General features: G+C 41.6%; 1 protein-coding gene across 19 annotated transcripts in view; it reads right to left on the reverse strand.

Moving 5' to 3' along the window:
- Nucleotides 1–18,408, reverse strand: part of SUGCT (succinyl-CoA:glutarate-CoA transferase) — a 735,129-nt gene that overhangs the window by 658,772 nt on the left and 57,949 nt on the right. For all 19 annotated transcript variants that reach the window (XM_063725726.1, XM_054560560.2, XM_002818027.5 and 16 more), the window contains one exon: nucleotides 16,224–16,344. In XM_063725726.1, coding sequence (XP_063581796.1) covers nucleotides 16,224–16,344 — 121 coding nt within the window. The remainder of the gene's footprint in view (nucleotides 1–16,223; nucleotides 16,345–18,408) is intronic.

An 18,408-nucleotide genomic window follows, 5' to 3' on the forward strand; every position in this document is an offset into this window, starting at 1 on the left:
ATCATTTGAACCCCGGAGGTGGAGGTCACAGTGAGCCAAGATCGTGCCATTGCCCTCCAGCCTGGGCAACAGAGCAAGACTCAGTCTCAATCAATCAATCAATCAACCAATAAAGGAGTTTGAGATCAGTCTGGGCAATATGGCAAAACGCCATCTCTACTAAAAATACAAAAATTAGCTGCGCTGGTGGCAGGTGCCTGTAATACCAGATACTCGAGAGACAGGCACAAGAATCGCTTGAACCCGAGAGGTGGAGGTTACAGTGAGCCGAGATCACACCACTGCCCTCCAGCCTGGATGACAGACTGTTAGATACGAGTTCTAAATTTCTTTCCAAAGAGTTAGTATGTCAGTATGTTCAATTCTTTGCCTTCTACTTTTAAACTTCTTCGTAAAGCAACCTTTTTGGATTAGCTGCACCACCCTGACTCATTCTGATCACCTGCTCCACCGTACATTCCAATCACCTGCTCAACCCTAACTCATTGCAATTATCTGCTACCTGCTTTGCCCTGACTCCCGCCAAAGCACTCACCCCGTCATTCTCTTTAAATTAGCCAAACGGAATTAGTTTAGCCTGTGTGGTCTAACCCTAGCCAATAGGGGAACGACACAGCAGCAGGGGCCACATGCGTCAGGGATAAGAACCCCTTCCCCTCCCTTGTCCAGGTGTGCACTCACCATTGTTCCATCTGTAAGGGCGTACCCTTCTATATAGAAGTAACATGCCTTGCTGAGAATTAAAAAGAAAATGTTATATTCCAGTGCTATTTCTTTTGCGGCGTTTATATATAAGAAGACTCTGTCTCAAAATATATATATATATGCACATACAGCTTAATGGAATCATTGTATCAATATGTTGGGTTTGAAACACAACTGAGGGTGTGTAGGAGACAAAAACCGAGGTATGATAAAGAAAGAAAAGTAGGCCAGGCGTGGTGGCTCACATCTGTAATCCCAGCACTTTGGGAGGCCAAAGTGGGCAGATCACAAGGTCAGGAGTTTGAGACCAGCCTGGCCAATATGGTGAAACTCTGTCTCTACTAAAAATACAAAAAAATTAGCTGGGCGTGGTGGCACATGCCTGTAATCCCAGCTACTCGGGAGGCTGAGGCAGGAGAATCACTTAAACCCGGGAGGCAGAGGTTGCAGTGAGCTGAGGGCATGCCACTGCACTCCAGCCTGGGTGACAGAGCAAGACTCTGTCTCAAAAAGTAAATAAATAAAATTAAATGTTTTAAAAAAAGAAAGAAAAATAGAAAATTCAAGGTATGAGGATGATAAGAGAACATGTCAGATTCTGGATGCATCTAACTAAGGTGAAGATTTGTCCCACACTACTATTTGGCTTTCCTTGGAGAGCTGTAAGAAACATGATAGAACTTTCTAGATGAACTATGTAGGGGAAATGTGCCTTCCTAGAAAAACTTGGGCCAAAATATTTCATTTCTCGGATTGAAATTTTAAAAATAATTATAAAATCTTTATTCTTTTGTTTGTTTGTTTTGTTTTGAGATGGAGTCTCTCTGTCACCCAGGCTGGAATGCAGTAGCATGATCTCGGCTCACTGCAACCTCCGCCTCCTGGGTTCAAGCAATTATCCTGCCTCAGCCTCCCAAGTAGCTAAGATTACAGGCATGCACCATCACACCTGGCTAATTTTTTGTATTTAGTAGAGACAGGTTTTCACCATGTTGGTCAGGCTGGTCTCAAACTCCAGACCTCAGGTGATCCAGCCGCCTTGGCCTCCCAAAGTGCTGGGATTACAGGTGTGTGCCACCGTGCCCAGCATGTTTGTTTTGTTTTGTTTTGTTTGAGACATAGTCTCACTCTGCCGCCCAGGCTGGAGTGCAATGACAAGATCTGGGCTCCTGCAACCTCCACCTCCCGGTTCAAGCAGTTCTTCTGTCGTAGCCTCCTGAGTAGCTGGGACTACAAGCAAGTGTCACCATGCTTGGCTAATTTTTGTATTTTTAGTAGAGATGGGATTTGGCCAGGCTGGTCTCTAATTCCTGACCTCCTCAGGTGATCCACTCGCCTCGGCCTCCCAAAGTGCTGGGATTACAGGCGTAAGTCACGCCACCGCATCTGGCCCTTTATTCTTATTTTGAAGTAACATCAGCAACTCTCCTAGAACTCTCCTGATTATAACTATTCATTCTATTAGACTAAGTCTTCTCTCCAGAAAGCACTGACTGAAACTCCCATCACTCATTCCTCTGAGTATTTCTTAGACAATTTTAGGAATGACAATTTACAATGGAATAACAAAATATGGTGAATAGCAATAAGAATCTGAAGATGTGTTTGGAATAGAATTTTGAGGATAAAAACACGAAATATTGGTCAAAATTTATTATTAAGCAAATGACAAGTATGCGTCCTATACTGTACTAATTGCGGCAGAATTGAAAAGAAAAACAAAATCCTTAAAATAAAGGGCTTTTAACTTAAACATGTAAGAATCAGTTGGGCGCAGTGGCTCATGCCTGTAATCCTAGCACTTTGGGAGTCTGAGGCAGGCAGATTGCCTGAGCTCAGGAGTTCAAAGCCAGCCTGGGCAACACGGTGAAACCCCATCTCTACTAAAATACAAAAAAATTAGCCGGACGTGGCGGTGTGCACCTGTAGTCCCAGCTACTCAGGAGGCTGAGGCAGTAGAATTGCTTGAACCCGGGAGGCGGAGGTTGCAGTGAGCCGAGATCGCACCACTGCACTCCAGCCTGGGCAACAGAGCAAGAAAAAAAAAAGAATCAATTTATTCTTGAATAAGAAAATATTTTACATAGTCAATACCTAGTTGTCAAATATTTATTTGTATTTGTAGACCATGATCCAAGACATATTAAAACATTTTCTACTAGTTGTGACATAGTAATCTGAATTTCTTCCATGGAATACCTTATAGTTTAGACTATTCTTTCCTTTCTTTCTCTACTTTTTAAAATTGTGGCAAAATATACATAACAAAAAAATTTACTGTTTTAACCATTTTTAAGTGTACAGTGCAGCGGCATTAAATATATTCACATAGTTGTATAACTATCACCACCATCCATCTCCAGAACTTCTTCATCTTGGAAAACTGAAACCCTATACCCATTAAACACTAACTCCCCAGTCTCTCCTTCCTCCCAACCTCTAGCAACTACCATTTTACTTCCTGTCTCTATGAATTTTACTGCTTTAAGAATCTCATATAAGTAGAATCATACAGTATTTGACTTTTTCTGACTAGCTTATTTCACTTAACAAAATGTCTTCAAGGTTCATCCTTGTAGCATCTGTCAAAATTCCCCACATTTTTAAGGCTGAATAATATTTCATCATTATTGCTTGTTTATTTACCTGTCAATGGATACTTGGGTTGCTTTGATGTTTTAGCTACTGTGAATAATGCTGCTATGAAAATGAGTGTACAAATAATCCTTCAAGGTCCTGCTTTCAATTCTTTTGGTATAAACCTAGAAATAAAATTGCTGAATCATATGCTAATTCTGTGTATAATTTTTTTTTTTGAGATGGAGTCTCGCTCTGGCACAATCTCAGCTCACTGCAGTCTCCGCCTCTGGGTTTCAAGCAATCCTCCTGCCTCAGCCTCCAGAGCAGCTGGGATTACAGGTGCCCGCCACCACGCCTGGCTACTTTTTGTATTTTTGGTAGAGACAGGATTTCACCATGTTGTCCAGGCTGATCTCGAACTTCTGGCCTCTAGTGACCCACCTGCCTTGGCCTCCCAAAGTGCTGGGATTACAGGCATGAGCCACCACGCCCAGCTTCCGTGTTTAATTTTTTTGAGGAATATCCATACTGTTTTCCATAGTGGCTGAACCATTTTACATTCCCACCAACAGTGCACAAGGGTACCAATTTCTCCACATCCTCACCAACACTTGTTGTTTCCCGGCTTTTTTATAGTATCCATCTTAATGGGGGTGAGATGGTAGGTATCTCATCGTGATTTTGGTGTGCACCTCCCTAATGGCTAATAATGTGGAGCGTTTTTCATGTGCTTATTGGCCATTTGTATGTCTTCTTTGAAGCAGTGTGTATTCAAGTCCTTTGCCCATTTCCTAATTGGTGGCTTGTTAGACTAGTCTTTCTTTTTTCTTTTTTGAGACAGATCTTTGCTCTGTCACCCAAGCTGGAGTGCAGTGGCGCAACATAGCTCACTGCAGTCTCAACCTCCCAGGCTCAAGCAATCTTCCTATGTCAGCCTCCCAAGGAGATAGGACCACAGGTGCGCATCACCACACTTGGCTAATTTTTGTATTTTCTGTAGAGTCAGAGTCTCACTATGTTGCCCAGGCTGGTCTCTATCCCCTGGGCTCAAGCAATCCTCCTGCCTCAGCCTCCAAAAGTGCTGGGATTACAGTCACGAGCCACTGTGCCTGACCAGACTAGTCTTTCTTATAATCAAATACAATCTGCCTTTTGTATCCATGGGTTCCACATCCATGGATTCAACCAATCCACAAATTGAAAATATTAGGAAAAAACTTGCATCTGTGCTGAAGATGTACATTTTCTTTTCTTGTCATTATTTCCTAAACAATAGGTATGACAACTATTTACACAGCATTTACTTTATATTAGGTATTACAAGTAATCTAAAGATGATTTAAAGAATACAGGAGGATGTGCATAAGTTATATGCAAACACTATGCCTATCATATCAGAGATTCGAACATCCACAGAAGGTCCTGGAACTAATCCCTCACATAAACTTAACTGTACATTTCCCAAATTTCTTAAACTTTGATATTTTTCACTTGAAAAACCTTTGTGCATAATATATTCTTTACAAGTTGGATTTCACTGATTCCACAATCTGGTATTCCATCAAAATCCCTGATCCTTCCAGGTTCAAACTATTACCTACTCCACATACTTTTAACCTTTGTGATTAAATATACTGAGGTTCAAATAAAAGGCTGAAAGTTGTGGTACTGCACTAATGCTGGCTTGAAGAAACATGCAAAGAATGGAAAAAATAATTAGCGAGATGAATGCTATCTAAACACTATCTGACATGTATGTTTTTATCCTTTTAAGTATAAAATTTTTTTCTTATCTAACATTGCTTCTTTAAATTTATGGATTTATTTCCCAGGCCTATTACCATAAGGGGAAACAATTCAGTTTTGATGACAGGGTTTTTGGATGGTGGCTAAGTCCTGGCATGTTTATCTGGCACGATCTATAAAACATTCAATTTGTGAAAGTTTTGAAATAACTACTGCTGTGACATTAACTAGTATTGTCATCTTTTTCCTTTTACTGGTCCCTAGTCTCCAAGAGATTCTTTAAATTGGAAACTATTCTAACCATATATCAGAAATTAGAGATCAAAGATGAAACCAACTGATTCTGGTGGATAATGATCTATACTAAATTTATACCATATTTCTAGGCCCAGGCGATCTCTTTGCTTCTGGAATTTTAGAGTATGTAGAAAAACAGCTCAATCTCCTGTTAAAGTTTTGGGTTTCTCTTTTTAAAATCAATAGTATCAGAAAAATAAAAATAGCTGGGAATTGAAGTAGACCACACACATTTATGTACAAAGCTGTGTCATGAGAGGGTACTTGCATATCCCTAATTACACCCAGCAGAGCTCTTATAAGATGAACAATTTTGTCACTTTTCTTTCTTTTTTTTTTTTTTTTTTGAGATGGAGTTTTTCTCTGTCACCCAGGCTGGAGTGCAATGGCATGATCTCGGCTCACTGCAATCTCCGCCTCCAGGGTTCAAGCAATTCTCCTGCCTCAGCCTGCCAAGTAGCTGGCATTACAGGCATGCACCACCACGCTCGGTTAATTTTGTATTTTTAGTAGAGATGGGGTTTCACCACGTTGGCCAGGCTGGTCTCAAACTCCTGACCTCAGATGATCTGCCTGCCTAGGCCTCCCAAAGTTCTGGGATTACAGGCGTGAGCCACCATGCCCAGCCAATTTTGTCACTTTTAACAGAATGGGAAATCACTTTATCCATGTTCCAATCCAATACATTTTCCTTTTTCCTTTTCTCTTTTTATTTTTGTTTTGTTGTTTTTTTGAGACGGAGTCTTGCTCTGTCGCCCAGGCTGGAGTGCAGTGGTGCAATCTCGGCTCACTGCAACCTCCACCTCCTGGGTTCAAGTGATTCTCCTGCCTCAGCTTCCCCGAGTAACTGGGAGTACAGGCACACGCCACCACGCCTGGCTAATTTTTGTATTTTTAGTAGAGACGGGGTTTCGCCATGTTGGCCAGGCTGGTCTCGAACTCCTGACCTCAGGTGATCCACCTGCCTCAGCCTCCCAAAGTGCTGGGATTACAGGCATGAGCCATTGCACCGGGCCCTTCTCTTTTTATTTTTAAGAGACAAGTTCTCACTCTGTCACCCAGGTTGGAGTACAGTGGTGCAATCAGCTCAGTGCAGCAATCAGAGCTCACTGCAGCCTCAAACTCCTGGGCTCAAATGATCCTCCCACCTCCACTTCCTGAGTAGCTGGAACTACAGGCTTGTGTCATCATGCCTGGCTAATTTTTTTTTTTTTTTAATTTTTTCTAGAGACGAGGTCTCACTATGTCACCCCGGCTGGTCTCAAACTACTGACCCTCACGCAATCCTCTTGTCTTGGCCTCCCAAAGTGCTGGGATTACAGGCATGAGTTAACGTGCCTGGCTCCAAGATTTTCTTAATCCCACAGTTTCATAAAGAATTCCCAGGCCGGATGCGGTGGCTTATGCCTGTAATCCCAGCACTTTGGGAGGCCAAGGCAGGCAGATCACGAGGCCAGGAGATCGAGACCATCCTGACTAACACGGTGAAACACCGTCTCCACTAAAAATACAAAAAATTAGTTGGGCGTGGTGGCGGGCACCGGTAGTCCCAGCTACTCGGGAGGCTGAGGCAGGAGAATGGCGTGAACCAGGGAAGTGGAGGTTGCAGTGAGCCAAGATCGCGCCACTGCACTCCAGCCTGGGTGACAGAGCAAGACTCTGTATCAAAAAAAAAAAAAAAAATTCCCAAGTAGGCTGGGCACAGTGGCTGGCTCATGCCTGTAATCTCAGTACTTCAGGGAACCAAGGCAGGAGGATCACTTGAGGCCAGGAGTTTGAGACTAGCCTGGGCAACATAGTGAGACCACATCTCTACCAAAAAATCAAAAAATTAGCCAAGTGTGGTGGTGCATGCCTGTGATCCCAGCTACACGGGAGTCTGAAGTGGGAGGATCACGTGAGCCTGGAAAGTCAAAGCTGTAGTGAGCTATGATCATGCCACTGCACTCCAGCCTGGGTGACAAAGTGAGACTTTGTCTCAAAAAAAAAAAAAAAATTCGCAAGGAAAACTGTCATAATGTTTCTTATACCCAGTAACAATTCAATATCACCTTTCAATTGATTTTTTATAGCAGGAAAATATATTTTTAAATTATATATACAGAAAAAATTAACCTTTTCACTTGGGTTTAAATAGTTGAAAATCTACAACATTAGCCAAAATATGTTTATCTTATTAAATAGATATTCTTTTCTTTCTTTCCTTTTTTTTTTTTCTGAGATGGAGTCTCAGTCTGATGCCCAGGCTGGAGTGCAATGGTGCGATCTCAGCTCACTGCAACTTCCGCCTCCCAGGTTCAAGCGAGTCTCATGCCTCAGTCTCCCAAGTAGCTGGGACTACAGGCGCGCACAACCACACCCAGCTAATTTTTGTATTTTTAGTAGAGATGGGGTTTCACCATGTTAGCCAGGCTGGTCTCAAACTCCTGACCTCAAGCGATCTACCCACTTCGGCCTCCCAAAGTGCTGGGATTACAGGCATGAGCCACTGTGCCCGGCTTAAATAAATATTCTATTTCCATACTTAAAAACTTTGAAGACAGCTATCTCATGTTCACTCGACTTAATGCTAATCCTTACTACCTTTCAGAAAAATTTGCTTTAAAGAATGTTGCAAAGAGACTCCTCTCAGTTTCATCTGAGGCTTCAAACCCCCAAAAAATGTCCTAAGCGCCAGAACACTAGCACAGATAACACTAAAAGATTATGAAACCAGTTTTGCTGCCATTAGCTTATCATCTATTTGAGGATATGTGAGAAAAGGTGAAAAGCTAAATAAAACCTTCAGCTGAATTTCCTTGGAAAGAGTTGTTATTGTATGCTAGGCATCTCATTCTGTCATAAGAGAGGAGCAAGCTGTTTTCCCCTTAATGTAAGCCACACAAGAGAGACTTCCAAAAAAGCATCAGAGACCTTGACACATGCCAAGGGAATTTGGGAATTCTGGGAATTTGGAATTACCTAAGCACCTGTGGCATGTGTCTAAAAGAATACCAAAGGCAAGGGGTTATGGCTACATCAGCTAAAAGCAACAGAGCTAAGAGTTGGGAATAAACTGTACACCTGCCAATGGTGACAAGGAGGAAGGAGGATTTTTCCCCACGGGCCAAGTTCACCATGAGGAAAGCAGAAGGAGTTTATCTGAAAAGGAATTCTACCCATGAGGGCTGCCTATAGGACAAGGTGATCATAACAGATAGACTCTGTGTATAGACAACCACAAAAAAACAGGGACTGAAGCGGGAGAACTACAGTCTGAGGTCTCTGAGGAGACTACAAAACTCCCCATAAAAAGAGAGCCACCTACAGAACTTCAGGCACACAGAAGGCTCCACTGCAGGTTACAACTACACCAGTCAAGTCATACCCTTTTTGCACTCTTTAACTTGCTTCCCTTCCCTGGGAGGGCCTGATTCTGAAAAAACCACAAATAGCAGCTAACAATAGGAAAAGATGGATAATGAAGAAACTGATTAGGCTCTTCCAAAACACATAGACATGCAGACACATGCATGCATGTGCATACATAATACAAACACACACACATGCAACATATGTGCACCTGTAATACAAACACACACACATACTCTTCGCATTCCCAAGAAAGTAGCCTGAAGTTGGGGAAAAGGAGACATCATAAACTGGACAAGAGTCTGAGGTTTTGATATTAGATTGGACTGAACATTTTAATACTTGAAATGAAATAACTGCCAGGCATGGTGGCTCACGTCTATAATCCCAACACTTTGGGAGGCCGATGCAGGAAGATCACTTCAGCCCAGGAGTTCAAAACCAGCCTGGGCAACATGGTGAAACCCCATCTCTACCAAAAATACAAAAACTATCCGGGCGTGGTGGCATGCACCTGTAGTCCCAGCTTCTCGGGAGGCTGAGGAGGACGATGATTTGAGCCCAGGAAGCAGAGGTTGCAGTGAGCCGAGATCGCACCATTGCACTACAGACTGGGCAACAGAGCCAGACCCTGTTTCAAAAGAAAAGAAAAGAAATAACCAGGGAGAAAAAAATCTATTGGACTTGCTTGGGATTTCATCTATGAGCAAAGAGAATAAGTGGACAGTGCAGGTTTGCAGAGGTGGGCTGGGAGAGAAGAAAGCGTCTGCTTGTACTCCAGTAAGTCCAACTCATGTAACACATCTGTTATATGTGTATGGGTAAAAAGAAATATTTAAAGATAAAAGGTTATACTGTTGGGGAATAAAATGAAGGCATAAAGTTATTTTCTGGAATCAGTCCATGTCTACAGACAAAATATAATCTCAGTCCTTAGCTCCAAGGGCTGTGTTTTGAAACCCTGCGTTTATATGCTAAGTTTCTCTTCCCCTGGAGAGATGGTGTCATTATTTCTTTAAATAATGAGCTTAATATGAATTGGTAAATATGTCAAACCACACTTTCACTAAAGATCACTGGCTATAAAGTTGGACAGATGGCCACAATATCCTGAAACTCTGGTGAAAAAATATTTCCTGATATAAGAGGGTGCAACAGAGACACTCATAATTTAGACCAGTAGTTTTCAATTGTTTCCACTATGAGGGTTCCCTTTAATATCATCTATTAAACTATCATCTCCATATTGATTATTTATTCAGTCTAAAAATGATGCTTAATGCAGTGTGAACATCGCCAGATGAACTAGACTACTGTCTTTAGAAATTAAAAAAAATCTTGCTGATTGTTATCCCATTTTACTCCACTCTGCCTCTCATTTTATTCTTCCTTCTCTTCTTCCTTTCTTCATTCCCTCCTTCCTTTTTCCTTCATTCCCTCTTCCTTCCTTCCTTATTTTCCCTCTCTCTAGTCTTAATGTCTTTTCTCACCTTCAAAACATCTATGAATTTGCAGTATGGATTTGCAGATCCTATTCTAATTATTCTATCTTTTTTTAAAGCTATGGTTATGTGGTGAATATGCCGAAAATAAGAACACACACACACACAGACTAACTCATGCCATAAGAATCCAACTGCAGCAGTGTTTTGTTTTGTATTCCCGTTGCTGTGATATGAATGTAGAATGCAGTTGCTAAATAATTTGCCTCATCCATTTGGGCTCACCAGTCTCTGTTATTGACTCTGAAACACTATGAGGGCCTTTAATAATCTTTAAAAAATTATCTTTATAGCTACTCTGTGAAACATGAGCCCCATTTCAATCTCCAGTGCCTATAATGAAGTCAGTCAACCAGGAATTGAATTCTACCTCTTTTTTTTTTAATCTGCATTCTACTGAAAAATCCTACTTCTTTTAAAGATTATGATCCTACCCCTCCACGGCTCAGACCCATCCTAGCATGCCATGGCCCCTGCACACCTCTGCAGTATCTTTTCAAGCATACTGCTCTCAGTTTTTAGTGTTCCAAACACTTCGGCTTTCTCTTAGATCCTTAAAGGCGTCTAGAGCTTTCCTACCACGGAGCCTTTGCACATGGTATTCTCTCTGCCTCAATCACTTCTCCCCTTGCTCATTCCATGGCTGGCTTCTTGTCATTCTTCAGGTCTCTTAAATGTTACCTCCCCAAAAAAAACCTTCCCTGACGAGCTCATTTACAGCATGCAACCCCTCCTCTGTTAATCTCCACCACAGTACTATTTCATTCTTTCATAATAGTATAGTTTGCTAATACATGTCATATGTATTATATGTTTTAACTTGTTTATAGAATGTCTCTGACCTAGGCTGTCAGCTCCTTAAAAATGCAAGGACAGTGTCTACATTGTTTGCCCTGAACACTCAACACAGCCAGGAATATACAGAAGCTCAAGAAATAGTTGTCTGGGGGTAGGGAAGGGAAGAAAGGAAGGAAATAAGGAGGGGAGCTATTTGGGCATTTCTGAATCTTTTATTCTCACTTAAATCATAAAATAGAGAATGACGAATACTCATGTACCAGCCAGTCAGTTTATTTTGCGAATATAATTGAAATTCTGTGGTCCCATATCTTCCCTCCCCACTCCCCAGGGCTAATCATTCTCTTGAATTTTGTACTATTCATTACCTTGTATGTCTTCATATTTTAAACACATATATTTTGTATGATTTTAACTCTATGTAGTGCTATATAAATAGAGATTAAGGAAATGTCCCTAGGGAATTCACAAAAATAAAAAAGGCACTTTTCAAACCCTCTTCCTTTAAAAAAAAAAAAAAAGAAAAAAAGAAACTCATTAAATGACATGTACAGTGTTCCCACTACAAACTCAGTCTAGTCAATAATATAATGAAATGTTTATCCTTCCAGAAAGAAAGAGTAATGAAATTAACAAGAACAGGAGAAATAACATTTTAAAATGTAGTGGAGAGGATTCCTACTGCTAAATTTTTATAATTAATAACATGTTCAGAAGATGCAAGGGAAAGAAGGTACAACTTAAAATTAAATTGTTAGGGGAAATACCATTGTACTTCTAAAAGTATAGAGAAATATAGAGTGGTTACTTCACAAATATAAATATGTCCTTCAGAGAATCTTCCTACCCAGTGGTACACAGGAAACACTGCCCTTTTCACAAAAATAATTCCTAGTGAATAATAGCTGTTTAAACACTGCCCCCTAATGTGCATACTCAGCTCCCTCTGAAATGATATGAGGACCATGCTATTAAAAATAATCAGGTCCTTCCTCCCTTGTGATCACTCTAGCATTTTTGTCCTGCAGACCAGATTTCACAGACTGGGGCAATTTCAACCACACAACTGTCATAGTACATTAAAGTCAATCTCCCAGCCATTCTAAGATTACTCTCATCAGCAATAGGGCCAACATGTGGGTGAGAACAAACTATTTGGGCTTGGACAGCGCTGACAAGACAGCAATACCATTGGGAAATATCAGGAAAGTCTAGGATCTCAATCACAACATGTGCAACTTTAGACTGATGTAATCAGTCTTATTTTAAAAAAAAACACATACACACAGACACACTGATTACCAAGAAAATCAAACTTTTTTTTTTTTTGAGGTGGAGTCTCACTCTGTCACCCAGGCTGGAATAGAATGGCATGATTTCGGCTCACTGCAACCTCTGCCTCCAGGTTCATGCAATTCTCCTGCCTCAGCCTTCCAAGTAGCTGGGATTGTAGTCACTCACCACCATACCCAGCTAATTTTTGTATTTTTAGTAGAGACGGGGTTTCGTCATGTTGGTCACGCTGGTCTTGAACTCCTGACCTCAGGTGATCCGCCCGCCTCAGCCTCTCAAAGTGCTGGGATTATAGTCACCCACCACCATACCCAGCTAATTTTTGTATTTTTAGTAGAGACGGGGTTTTGTCATGTTGGTCAGGCTGGTCTCGAACTCCTGACCTCAGGTGATCCGCCCGCCTCGGCCTCTCAAAGTGCTGGGACTACAGGCATGAGCTACCACGCCCAGCCAAGAAAATCAAATTTTAAAAAAAGAGATGAACCTTGCTTTATATGCACACAAACTCACAACTCATGAATGACTTTGGCTTCCAGAAGAATCTGTTGAAATTTAGACTCCCTGACTAATAAATTTGTTCATGACTTCCACTATTGCAAATAAAATTAACAAGTGAAAGAAAATGGCAAAAATATATTATTCTCAAGTAGCACTGTTCAGTGTCACCTAATTACAAAATCTATGTCATTACTTATTGGTATGTCTAAGTATGGAAAGCATAGAGGCACTTACTACTAAGACAAGAAGCCTGAGTTTTAAACCCATCTGCTATTAAATAGCTGTGTGACCTTAGGTCTGGATCTGTTTCATTATCAGGAAATAAAGGAGAACGGAGTATATAGATGTTATTCTAATAACTGTCAGGAGGTGGGAATGAGGAGATTATAGAATAATGAGAGGTATGTTTTCAGACTACACATATCTGCCTATCACCCTCTCATTCCTCCATTATATCACTAAAAAGCACATGATAGAACCATCCTTCCTTGTCTGAGAAATACTGAATTATATAATCTAGCTCCAATGCCATTTTGCCACACTAAAATGTTAATACAGAATTTGAGAACTGTAAGAAAACTTAGAGACTCTCCAATCATTAACTCAAGGCCCAAAAGAACTTTTGACCCTAACCAGTTAGTTATAAATGTGAATCATTAGGAAGTGTGGGCTTCCCAAGTAGACTAACACTTTTTTTGACTCGATGATGTGATAAAATGTATTATTATTCTCAATTGTCATCCTGCTCGAAACCCATGCCCTATGCCATGCGACTTTGTAGTTCCTCCCTCTGAAACAGAATGTATTTCACCACCCATTGGTATTGGACTTGGCCATGTGACTTGCTTTGACAAATATTCCATTTGTTAGCAGATGCATTGGGAGCAGAGGCTTTAAACACACTGGTGAAAATGGGCTTGTTCTCTTGCACTCCACCTTTCCCTATGAGGGGAGATGCATTTGGTGGCCATTGAGCCAAGGAGGATAACAGACATGCAGAGCATACCAGTCCCCCAATGCACAACTTGGAGCCAAACCTAACCAGTCTGTATCAACTGAATCCCAGCCAACCACAGACATGGGAAACAGAAATAAATGCTTATTGTCATATAGCATTTTGCATTTGTTGGCTATGCAGTGTTTTTATGGTAATATGATAATTCAGAAGATAATTTACCGATATTAAGATTTTAAACCTCAACGTTTCCATTAGATTACAAGATTCTGATGGAAAAAATCTCTCCCTCGCTCTGTCACACATACAAATATTGTTTAGACAGAAAAATGAAAATATGATTATGGATCTATAAAACAGCACATTTTAAAAAGTGAGATCTAGTGGCCAAGAATCATCTACCAAGTACAGAACCTGTCATTCAGTACAGAAGTTAATCATCAGGGCCGGGCACAGTGGCTCACACGTGTAATCCCAACACTTTGGGAGGCTGAGGTGGGTGGATCACTTGAGGTCAGGAGTTCAAGACCAGTCTGGCCAACATGGTGAAACCCCATCTCTACTAAAAATACAAAAATTAGCCAGGCAAGGTGGTACAAGCCTGTAATCCCATCTACTCAGGTGGCTGAGGCAGGAGACTCACCTGAACCTAGGAGGTGAAGGTTGCAGTGAGCCGAGATTGCACCAAAGCACTCCAACCTGAGGAACAGAGAGATACCCTGCCTCCAAAAAAGAAACTGCTGTTGGCTGTGGAACCCCTATCATGTGCTCTGCATTACAGGTGAAACTGGGAATAGAATAACACAATCACATAAGGCCAGGAGTTCAAGACCAGCCTGGCCAACATGGTAAAATCCCATCTCTATGAAAAACACAAAAAAATTACCCGGGTGTGGTGGCTAGTGCACTTGGTGTTGTCCTGCCTAAAACCCTCTTCGCCAGTAGCTATGTGGTTCACTCCTTTACCCCATGCAAGTCGCTACTCAAATGTCACCGTATGGGCAGGGCATTCTCTCACCTACCAGTATGAAATAACTTATCCTCACCCTACCCCCTTGCCAACTACCAGACTCAATTACCAAAAACAAAAGCAAATGTGCTTATTTATTTACTATCACCCTAACCCAGCATATAAATGCTCTAGAGAGCACAGATGGATTTTTATCACTCCTGTATTCCAGAATCTGAGTCTATTGCCTGGAAGATCATAGGCTTGCAGTAAATATTTGGTGGATGACTGAGTAAAAACTTAAAATATTATGAATTTTTCTGACGCAAACTATTAATATAACATTTTATGTTATGAGTCACTTTTCTCTATTGCATCCCTAATTAAGAGTTAAGTACTTATATAGAAAACTAAGTAACATTGTGACTTTTTCCCTTTAGCCTAAACATACACATACATGCATATATAAGTGGTTCACTGGCAAGGGCTGAACAATTGGAAGACTTTATGCCACTCTTTTCCTTCCTTTGGCTTAGTGCTTCTGAATATACTGAAGGGATACCTTGGGTTCCTATGTTATTATCTTAAAGCCCATTAAAATTTCAACAGTAGGCCGGGAGTGATGGCTCATGCCTGTAATCCCAGCACTTTGGGAGACCCAGGTGGGTGGATCACCTGAGGTCAGGATTTAGAGACCAGCCTCGCCAACATGGTGAAACACCATCTCTACTAAAAATACAAAAATCAGCCAGGCATGGTGGTAGGCACCTGTAATCGCAGATACTCAGGAGGCTGAGGCAGGAGAATCCTTTGAACTTAGGGGCAGAGGTTGCAGTGAGCCAAGATCATGCCACTGAACTCCAGCCTGGGCGACGGAGTGAGACTCTGTCTCAAAAAAAAAAAAAAAAAAGAATTGTTTTCAACTGTAAATTCACCTATGCAAGAGTTAGTAACAGTACTTCGTAAACATTTGTAAAACATCAACATAAAAATTAGCAAAACTATAGGCAGACAATTCAAAGAAGAAATACGAATAGCCAATAAATTTATGAAAATATTCATTTAGGTTAATGTTCCTTAATGATGTTCAGCAGCCAAGGCCGGACATGGTGGCTCACGCCTGTAATCCCAGCACTTTGGGAGGCTGAAGAGAGTGGATCACGAGGTCAGGAGATGGAGACCATCCTGGCCAATATGGTGAAACCCCATCGCTACTAAAAATACAAAAATTAGCTGGGCGTGGTGGCACGTGCCTGGTAATCCCAGCTACTCAGGAGGCTAAGGCAGAAGAATCGCTTGAACCAGGGAGTCAGAGGTTGCAGTGAGCCGAGATTGCGCCACTACAGTCCAGCCTGGCAATAGAGCGAGACTCTGTCTCAAAAAAAAAAAAAAGAAAGAAAAAAGTAATGTTCAGCAACCTAAACAGCCTTGGAAAAAGGAAAGTAGAATAACTTCCAAAAAAAAAAGCCAGCAAGAGGTTTCTTATAGCAGTAAGAAAATACAGAAACTGGAAAACCTTTTAACTGACAAGGGTGTGGGATTGAAATACCTGTGATGGAACAATAGATGATGTGAGGAGCAATCTTGTCTATATCTTCATATCCCAGGCCCATTGCAGACAGTTTGCCAGGGACATAGTTTTCCACAAACACATCACAAACAGCTGCAAGCTGATGGAAGAGGTGAACATGAGTCAGACTTCCACTCAACAAATCCCCACATGATAGAATTTTAACTTTACACAATTGATTCTCCCTTTGTAACAGCTCAGAAAAATCACAGGACTGATGAAGCAAATTAGATAAACATACAAGTTCTGGTCAACTACTTAAAGCATTACTGTCAGTAAAATAATGGCTACTAAAGTTTTTGTAAGTACATGTAAGAACATGCAGAATAGATTCTGCATCCTTCGGATGTAATAAATATCTAGACTACATGGTCTGTCCAAATAGATTCTCAAAAGATTAGGTAGAAAAATTAGAATGTAAGTACACTAAATCAATGAAAAACATTTTTTAAACCTTTACAAGAAAACTAAATAGGCCAGGTGTGGTTGCTCACTCCTCCATTCTCAGCACTTTGGGAGGCCAAGGCAGGTGGACTGCTTGAGCCCAGGAGTTCAAGATCAGGAGTTCAAGACCAGCCTGGGCAACATGGCAAAATCCCACCTCTACAAAAATTAGCCAGACACGGTGGTGCATACCTATGGTCCCAGCTGCTCAGGAGGCTCAGGTGGGAGGATCACTTGAGCCGGTAAATTGAGGCTGCAGTGAGCCGTGATGGCGCCACTGCACTCCAGCCTGGGAGACTGTTAGACCTTGTCTCCAAAAACAGACCTAAACACAATGTCTTTACTACTCAGCATCCCTGTTATTATGTAATATTCCTCATTATAACTTGCACTTAACGCACGTAAGCAGGATTCTGAAATGTTTTCACACCTTTCAGATGCATTCTTCCCAAACAGTTTTAAATGTATTTAAGAACCACTGGAGTTTTTTTTTCTTCAGGCTACTAAACTATAGCCCAGTAAACCAGGAACTGTCAGGAACAAAATCCAGATTGTGATGCCCAGACTGCTGTTACGGGAATTAGAGGACAATGTAGCATTGTAAACCTTAATTTTACAGAAATTTTACAAAAAATTGGGAAATTTTTTTCCCAAAATTTCAATTGTGACTACATACTTTTAAAAATGTTTTTAAAGGACCAGGTGCAGTGACTCACACCTATAGTCCCAGCACTTTGGGAGGCCGAGGAGGGCAGATCATTTGAGGTCAGGAGTTCAAGACAGCCTGGCCAACATGGTAAAACCTTGTCTCTACCAAAATTACAAAAAAATGAGCCAGGTGTGGTGTCACATGCCTGTAATCCCAGCTACTCAGGAGGCTGAGACACAAGAATCACTTGAACCTGGGAGACAGAGGTCACAGTGAGCCGAGATCACGCCACTGCACTCCAGCCTGGGTGACAGAGTGAGAACCTGCTTCAAAAAAAAAAAAATCTTTTTAAAAAAAATTGGCTGGGCACAGTGGCTCACACCTGTAAATCCCAGCACTTTGGGGGGCCTAGGTAGGCAGATCACTTAAGGTCAGGAGTTCAAGACCACCCTGGCCAATATGGCGAAACCCTGTGTCTACTAAAACTACAAAAATTAGCTGGGCCTGGTGGCACATGCCTGTAGTCTCAGCTACTCAGGAAGCTGAGGCAGGAGAATCACTTGAACCCAGGAGGTGGAGGTGCAGTGAGCCAAGATCGCGCCGCTGCACTCCAGCCTGGGGCAACAGAGTGAGACTCCATCTCAAAAAAAAAAAAAAAAAATCACAGTAATTGGCCAGGCCAAATAGCTGTAATCTCAACACTTTGTGAGGCTGAGGGGGTGGGGGTAGATCACTTGAGGTCAGGAGTTCGAGACAAGCCTGGGCAACATACCAAGGCTTCGTCTCTACAAAAAATTTAAAAATTAGCCAGGCATGGTGGCACGTGCCTGTAGTCCCAGCTACACAGGAGGTTGAAGAAGGAGGATTGCTTGAGCCCAGAAGGTGGAGGCTGCAGTGAGCCAAATTCTCACTACTGCACTCCAGCCTGGACAACAGAGTGGGACTGTCTCAAAAAAAAAAAAAAAAAAAAAAAAGCACTCCTACAAGCACTAAAGAAAATAAACTGCAGGCTGGCCAGGCGCAGTAGCTCATACCTGCAATCCCAGCTCTTTGGGAGGCTGAGGCAGGTGG

Source organism: Pongo abelii, chromosome 6, assembly GCF_028885655.2.
Source record: "Pongo abelii isolate AG06213 chromosome 6, NHGRI_mPonAbe1-v2.0_pri, whole genome shotgun sequence".
NCBI classification, from domain to species: domain Eukaryota; kingdom Metazoa; phylum Chordata; class Mammalia; order Primates; family Hominidae; genus Pongo; species Pongo abelii.